Below are 8,933 nucleotides of genomic sequence, written 5' to 3' on the forward strand. Positions count from 1 at the left end.
TGTCAGTGCAGGCTTTTTTTTTTTTTTTAGCTTAGGCTACTGACCTGTTATGGATTAGTGTAGCCTGCATTAAAAAGTCTTGAAGATAAAACAACAGGATAAAAATATAGTTGATGACTAGACATAATCATTTCATGACTCTAGACACTTCTTTGTGAAGACAGCGGCATAATACAGTGAAATAATATGTTCTTTAGCCATATAAATACAGTTGTCATGTGCGTGGGTAAAATTTACCCGCTGGCGCTTTTAGGTATACAGCGACCTCTGGTGGTTCTAGTGTTAAGGAGCAGAAGAGACTTCTTTCAAAAATATTTAAAAATCTTACCGACCCCAAACTTTTGACTGTTAGTGAAAATATTTTTCTCTGAGAAAATGAAGGCTAATTTTTAGGACCGTTATGACTTCTTTGCATTGTGACATTTTCATCTTATATTATACATTTGTATGAAATGCCGCAGGCATGATTGAATCATTAAAGAAACTACAAATCAAATGAAATGATGATGAACATTTTGAGAGCAGAATGCACACAATCAGGTGTCCATAAATCTACTACCTTATTCCTGGAGTCGCCTAAAAGCTGAAGGGTTTCCAGACAAACGCAGAGGGAAAGTATAGACAAACACTTCAGGAATATGCTGACAGATGACAGACAGACTGGAGATTGAGGACGTGATTCTCACCAGAGCGTCTGCCACGGCCGCCTCCACCTCCGTGCCCGTGTTCAGGATCCGCATGGCGTTTACAGACGCCGAGATCCGCGCCTGATGGATGAGACCGAACCGATCTGACAGAGACGGAGAGAGAGATTAATAACATAACATGCAACATCAATGTCAAGTAAAACTAAACACAGTCACTGCATGCTTTTCATTCATCAGCATCACAGCACACAACCACAAAGATTGATTTGACTGAAAATAATGCAAACAAAATTCTGCATGTAAGAAAACAAATCAAGAAATGACAGAAAACTGATGAAACAACATCAGTCAAAACAACAGCAGAACTTTCTAAATTAAACACAAATATGCAACGGAGTCCAACAGTCTGAAATAATGCTGAAAATGTATGATTCAGATCTAATTCAAATGATTAATTATTCAAACCTGGAAATAAAAAGCCCAGAAATAAAAAGTTTTAGGATTTTGAACGAATGCATGAATTACATAAATAAATAAAAACAATTACAAAACAAATGAATAAATATTAAAATTTAAATATTAAACTAAAACTAAAAACATTTTCGTTACTTCAAAAAAATCATTATCTGAAATAAAATGAAATATAGAAAAACTTATTTTATTTCAGCTAAATAATTTAAAATTTTCAATTATCTTAACGTGATGTACTAAAATAACTAAATTTAAAACTGAATAAAAATTAATAAAAACTATGTAAGTAAAAAACAAAAACTAATAAAAATGACAAAAACACATTACAAAATTATTAAAATGTTAACTAAAATTAAAATATAAGAATATAAAATAATTTTAAATATTAATACAAACTGATATTGATCTGCATATGAATATCATCAGAAGGCTGAAATAATAAATAAATAAATAAATGTTGTCAAATGGACAAGAAATATAATGCATGTAATTTAATAATGTAATTTTTAATAAATTAAATTAGACATTTTTTAATAAATTAAATTAGAAAAATACAAAATATAATTTATTACACTTTTGGTCCCCACTGTATATTAAAATTATATGATGGCAAATGAGACATACATATTTATTTTTTCACACAAATAAAAACTTCACATAATATTCCACTAAAAATAAATACAATTAAAAATAAAACAAAATTTAATTAAACAAACAATTTTAAAAAAGCACATTTCACAATAACAAAGAAAGCACAAAAATATAGCAAGCATAAATGAAACAAAAAGTTACGAAGGTGCAAAACAAGCGTCTAGTTCACATCCAGGGAAACTGAGCTGGTTTGATTCAGTGTTAAAGCTTCATTAATGAATGTAGAGCTGGTCTCTGGCGCCACCGTGTGTTTGAGCTCATCACACAGGATTCTAAATCAGCTGAAACTCGCTCTAAACCTGGATGTGACTGATATATACACCTCTGAACAGGTTCAGCATGAGCCCTGTTAAAAACACTGATGATCTGGATTCTGGTGCCGTGACCCGGACTCGTGCAATCACCTGTCTGCAGGACGCCAGCGGCTGTCAGAGCGCTGGTGGAGCGCGAGTGTCTGTGGGATGCTGGGAAGGATTAGGTCACACACATTTCAGAAACAAAACCTAATTTTTCTGGTGACACGTGACAGTTTTAGCTTTTTTTTAGCTTACTAACTAAAAAGTTAGCTTTTTTTAGCTTACTAACTTTTTTAGCTTACTAACACACTCACAAACACAGTGAAAGGAAGAGAAGTTATAGGAAAGGAAATATATGAAATCAACTGGTTAGATTTTAGAGTTTGAGGAAGGACTGGATGACATGTTTGCATTGATTTAGCTGGCAATATTAAATTAGACAACACTGTGAATATAGCAACAATTTTAATAGGTTTTTAAATTGGCCATCAAGTTCAAAATGTTCATGAAGTCTCTATGTCATAGTTTTCTTATGTATTAAGATGCAGTAAATATATATATGTAGATGATATAATGCTGTTGTTTTATGTGTTGTTATATTGGTGCATTAAAATCTAAATTATCAAATATTCTAATACTATTTCAGAACAAATGCATAAATAATAACCAGGTTTATTATATTTCACTAAACCTAAAACTAAAACCATAAAAACATTTTTGTTACTTGAAATAAATTTTAACTGAAATAAAATATCATAAAATAAAACAAAAAAATTCTAATTTGTCATTTTATTAATAATAATAATTCAATTCAACTTCCCCTTTCAAGAAGATTAAAAAAATAGGAAAAAATATGTAAAATATATAAATAATAATATTAACATAATATACAGTATTATTACGACTATTATTTATATTCAAATTCACCATTTAAGAAAATCATTAAAATGACAAAATATATAAAAATATACAAATAATATAATGTAATATAATATCATTTTATTTCAGCTAGCTGACAAGGCAAGTATTCTTATTGAGCTAAACTTGATGTATTAAAATAACTAAAATGTAACTAAAAATTTCTATTTAAAAAAACTATACAGACATTTAAAAAACTAAGAAATATGACAAAAACACACAACAAAATGACTAAAACTTAAACTAGAATTAAAATTAAAATGGAAAATTAAAAAAAACTCATTCAAAATAATTATTAAAACTATAATAGTATCTCAGTGATGCTAAAATAACACTGATATTGACCTGTATATGAAAATATCATAAAAAAGCGAAAAATATTAACATATATTTTTGTCATATCATTCAGCCCTAGTTTCATGGGAAATTAAAGGTGAAAGAGAAACATTTAGATCCAAACTCCTAAAACCAAAACCATTCAGATAAGTGAAGTGTGAGTAAAGACATGCGCAGGAGTCTGGTCTGGTCTGGTTTTGGGCTCTTACCCAGCGGACTGAACCCTCGAGCCGGACTGGTGTCTCTGCTACTCTCCCGACTGGTGTCACGACTACAGCCCTGACTCATGCTGGGCCGCGGGATACGACTGGCCCGCACTTAATAACATTAGTAGTAGTAGTACTAGTGAACCTGTAATCTGTAAAATTATTTTAAATGAACAAACTAATTTGAAAAAAATTCAAATCAACCAAATCATATTGAGCAACAGAGAAAAGAACAAGAACTAAATAACATTATTATTATTATTATTATTATTATTATTTAAATTCAACTTTCCCTTTCAGGAAATTTATAAAATAACGTACATAAACATAAAATATATAAAAATATAGAAATAATCTTTTAAATTGTTTTAAATGAACAAACAAAACATTAGAAAAAAATTTTACCAAAAAACTCAACCAAACATAATGAACAACAGAGAAAAGAACAACAGTCCAAATAAACACACACACATTAAAAAAAAATAAAAAATTAAGTTTTCAGCTCAATCACAAACAATTACATGTTTCATCAGTGTTTGCAGGCCAGAAAATATTAAAGAAGAGAACGGTCTAGATCCAGACAAACTATCAGCCTGCAGTGAATGAAGCTCATATAAGGACAACAACATGAAGACAAACAACCAGAGGAGCTGCAGCTGGATTCTGAGACATTTCGACCGGATCACATGAATGTCAGTGACGTGCAGCGCTGCTCACACGGATCACACAGCAAAGCCTTTTGATATAACGAAATAAATAAACGGCAAGCGCTAATTTCTAATAAAATCACATTTATATCAAGCACATCAAGGTCAGCTCAGCAGAGCCGTTTGGTCCTACGGTTAACTACGGTTCACTGTTGCTCCGGTCAGAAGAGAGCAGGGAGCGGCGCGCAGACAGATGAAACTTTCAGTGAGTGAAAAACAACAGCATTCTCAAAAATTTGAAAAGTTGACGGGTCCTTAAAAAGACTTACATTTAAGGCCATAAAAACTCTTGTTACAAGATGGTACAAGAAAGTCTTAACCATGATTTCAGGAGGTCTTAAATTTGGGGATGGAAAGACAAGAATTGCGATATGGCTTAAAGGGACAGTTCACTCAAAAATGAAAATTAGCCCATGATTTACTCACCCTCAAGCCATCCTCGGTGTGTACGACTTCCTTCTTTCAGACGAATCCATTCGGAGTTATATTTAAAAAAAAATATCCTGGCTCTTCCAAGCTTTATAATGGCAGTGAATGGGTGTTATTTTCAATAGTCCAAAAGAAGTCCAATAAAGAGCATCCATCCATCATAAAAAGTGTCCTACACGGCTCCGGGGGGTGAATAAAGGCCTCCTGATGCGAATCGATGCGTTTTTGTAAGAAAAATATCCATATTTAAAACTTTATAAACCGTAATCTAGCTTCCGCTAACAGTCGTATGCACTAAAGCAAAAATCATGTCTATTACTCCCTCTTTTAAGTTTTTCTGTAAAGAACTTAAAATATCCAGCGGATGACGAAGGACGTAGCGTAAGATCCAGTGAGAAGTGGAGAGAGCAAAACAAAAAACTGGTCAAGAATTAGAAGTACAAAACGAAGAAAACGTCGGAGGATTTCGATATATAGAAAGCCAAGAGGAGACTGTTTTTTCTTTGCTAAAGTAAGGAAACTTTGCTTCCTTTGCTCTTGTAAACAAACATCGGTTCTCGCGAGACTAGCATATTCTCACCGGAGCTTACGCTACGCCTACGTCATCCGCTGGAATGAACGCGTGTACGACAGTTAGCGGAAGCTAGAGATTACGGTCTATAAAGTTTTAAATATGGATATGTTTCTTACACAAACGCATTGATTCGCAACAGGAGGCCTTTAGTCACCCCCCCCCCCGGAGCCATGTGAGGCATTTTTTATGATGGATGGATGCACTTTATTGGACTTCTTTTGGACTATTGAAAAATAACACCCATTCACTGCCATTATAAAGCTGGGAAGAGCCAGGACATTTTTTAATATAACTCCGATTGGATTCGTCTGAAAGAAGGAAGTCATACACACCGAGGATGGCTTGAGGGTGAGTAAATCATGGGCTAATTTTCATTTTTGGGTGAACTATCCCTTCAATGTGACGGTTAAACTTAAAAAGGCTGTGATTTCATTGAATAAGTATGAGTGCTGCATGTTTCAAAGTCAGCTGCTGCGCTGCTTTGTCTACCACGGTTACCGGGGAAACCGCTGTATTTCTGCCGTTCCGAAAGCGCCACCTGCTGGCTGAGAATGAATTTGCATTTTTAGTAAACCCGTCTGCTGTTTTTGTTCAGACCACTGTGTCTGAACAACAAAATCAACCCATGTTTTTATGCAGCAAACACGCAGCGTTGTAAATGTGAACTGCTTGATCAACAAGAAGGTAATACATTATAAAAAATTAAACAATTAAGACAGGGAACCATACGTTCCATACGTAACAGAGACGTTTTCAGTGTTCAATATTCAACATTACCATTTGTAATTGGCCCAAATCGGATGTGTTTTTGCTATGTATATGAATGCAACAAGATCCAGGTAAAAATGCAATAGGGTGACCGTGTAAATGCGGCTTTAAAGCTCCAGTTTTGTTCATTTTCTCCCTCCTCAATGCAACAGTTTCACTATTTGAAGCTTGAATTTAAAAACATTTCATGAGCATTGCGACATGTTTCTTACAGCCGTTTCTATGCAGTATGAACAGTGTTACGTTGCATTGGATGAGAAGGTGAACAGATGTAAATGTCTCACCGTCTCGTGCTCGGCTGGGGCTCGTCTCTCGGCTGCAGCCTTGACTGCGCGGGATCTTACTGCATCTGTCTGCCGGCGCTCGAGCGGATCCGGCGGATCGAGGGATTCTCCCGGAAGAACAAGTCAAGAGCTTCCCGGGTGAACTAGAGCGGCTGCCCGCTAGAACACAGACATATATAATTTGGTGACTTGATTGAATGTCAGTGTTACTGTAAATACTGTATATGTCTAGAGTACATCAACAAAAGGGGATGGGAGAAGCACATGCATCAGACACAAAAACAGAGGCTGTGCGAGGCAGAAACCGTCCACTCGTACATTGATAAATGGAGAAAATATCACACTTAATACGGCAAGCTTTTGTTCAGTTTATCATTACATTATGAATTCATTTAAGAGATCCTTTACAAAATAGGGTTTGTTGTTACAGCCTGAAAATATTTTATTTATTTTTAAAATGTTTTATTTTTGTTATTTTTCCGTTTTAGCTTAGTTTTTAGTAATTGTGTTATTTGTGTATTGTGTTTTTTAAACATTTCAAAACGGTTTTAATTTATTTTTAAATGTTTTAATTTTTACATTATTTTTTTCAGTGTTGGCTTCATTTTTAGCAATTGTGTTATGTGCTTTTGTCCGTTTTTTTAGTTTTCTTTTTTGAATATTTCTAAATAGATTTAATTTATTTCTAAAATTTTAAATATTATTCAGTTGTAGTAATTGTGTTACGAGCTTTTGCCTTTTTTTGTAAATGTTTGTTTTTTTATATATATATATTTTTAAATATTTTTAATTTGTTTTATTATTAGCATTATTTTTTTTTACATTATTTTTACGTTTTGGCTTAATCTTTAGTAATTGTGTTATGTGCTTTTGTCATTTTTTTTTATATATTTTAATTTTAATTTATTCTTATTTCAGTTTTAGTTTTATTTCAGTTAGTAATTTTTGTACTTCAACTTCAACTTATTAATTACTTATTAAACTTATTAATTAATTATTTCAAAAATTTGTATTAATTTTTTTAAATATTGTAATTTTATTTTAGTTTTATTTAAAAAAAAAAATTTCTTTATAGTTTTATTATAAGTGAATGATAACGAAACTGGCTGGAAATAACTAACCAAAGCCGTTAGCAAGAGTGACACCGAGTAAACCGATTCGCCGTAAAGGGACTTTGACAAAAACAGAGATAAATTATAAATAATTAGCAAAATCATACTAATAACACAGCGGGAATCAATCGCAGCAGTACAGTGGATCATGCTTTCATGACGGGACGCATGCAGACGTCAATCCGTGTTTTACTCCGTACCGTGAGTTTTACCCCCCACCGGATTAGCCGATCTGGATCCTTGACGCGGGACAGTGAAGAGAAACTACATTACCCATGAGTCCATGCATCAGCATGAACTACCGCTGATCTAAAGCATGCTGATGTTTACGAGGCGGCACAAGAAGACAGATGGAGTTCATATGTCTTCGTTAAGAGGGACGTCAACCGAAAACACACGAGAGCCACATTATACTGAAGTATAATGTAAATTACACTGCAGCCAATGATATTAAAGCATACTGTACATCTATTGACCAAGGTTTACCATTTATTTAAAGGGACAGTTCACCCCAAAATGAAAACACTGCCATCATTTACTCACCTAAACACAAACAATGAATGTTCGCAATTTATTTATTTATTTCTTTAATTGTCTATCATTTCTCTGTGAAGATATTTGATTGACAGGCATAAATCCTGATCTAATTTGTGGGCCAGAGCAGGACAGCTGAACAGGATGATGTAACGGCAAACTCACGTTGTGATTGGGGCACAGCTTTGGCTCGGCTCCGCCCCCTGCTGTCTGTCACAGAAGCTCCGCCCCCAGCTGCCGTCTCTGAACTCTGTCGTCTTGTTCGCACACGACCTGCAGGAAGACAGAGGAAAAAATACAGATCCGTAAAATTATGGATGAACACAAAAATCATTTCAGTAACTGCAAAATAAATTTATTTTAATATTTATTTAATAAATATATATATTAATCTATTTTTTAACATATAAAAATGAAATATAAATATTTGATTAAACACTTAAACTACAAGAACATTTTGAAATAAGTTTAAGTTATTAGTATGACTATGAATATTAATAACTGAAATAAAACAAATTGAAATATAAATGTAAAAATATTTTTAAAAACTAACAAAAATGACAATAGCACATAAAATGACTAAAATTTCAACTGAAATCAAAATGAAAACTGAATAATTTAAACAAAGCTGACATAAAATAAAATATTAGATGAAAAACATAAAATGAAAATGTTGAAATGTTTCCTTTGCAACAAGTTGAAGTACAAAAATTACTAACTGAAATAAAAGTAAAACTGAAATAACTTAAAAGGATTTAGATATATTAAAAAAAACTAATAAAAATGACAAAAGCACATAAAATGACAAAAAATTCAACTAAAATCAAAATGAAAACTGAATTGAAATACAGCTGAAATAAAATATAAATATTAGATAAAAAATTTAAATGTTGAAATGTTGCCTTCGTAACTAATTATGAATTAAATATTAATTAAATTAATATTCATATTTTAACAAATAATATAAATTTAATTTACAATTTAATTTAATATAATAAAA

The 8,933-nt window shown here is 32.5% G+C and overlaps 1 protein-coding gene across 1 annotated transcript in view; it reads right to left on the bottom strand.

The window, feature by feature from the left end:
- Window positions 1-365: 365 nt before the first annotated feature.
- The window catches only part of LOC107746554 (CLIP-associating protein 1-like), a 52,652-nt gene continuing 44,084 nt past the window's right edge, over window positions 366-8,933 (bottom strand). The window contains exons 18-24 of the mRNA XM_016560810.1: window positions 8,099-8,206; window positions 7,600-7,638; window positions 6,288-6,446; window positions 3,529-3,636; window positions 2,174-2,233; window positions 687-790; window positions 366-583 (exon numbers count right to left, since the gene is read on the bottom strand). Coding sequence (XP_016416296.1) covers window positions 485-583; window positions 687-790; window positions 2,174-2,233; window positions 3,529-3,636; window positions 6,288-6,446; window positions 7,600-7,638; window positions 8,099-8,206 — 677 coding nt within the window. The 3' untranslated portion in view covers window positions 366-484. The remainder of the gene's footprint in view (window positions 584-686; window positions 791-2,173; window positions 2,234-3,528; window positions 3,637-6,287; window positions 6,447-7,599; window positions 7,639-8,098; window positions 8,207-8,933) is intronic.

This window comes from Sinocyclocheilus rhinocerous, unplaced genomic scaffold (assembly GCF_001515625.1).
Source record: "Sinocyclocheilus rhinocerous isolate Xijiao unplaced genomic scaffold, SAMN03320098_v1.1 scaffold1791, whole genome shotgun sequence".
NCBI lineage: Eukaryota > Metazoa > Chordata > Actinopteri > Cypriniformes > Cyprinidae > Sinocyclocheilus > Sinocyclocheilus rhinocerous.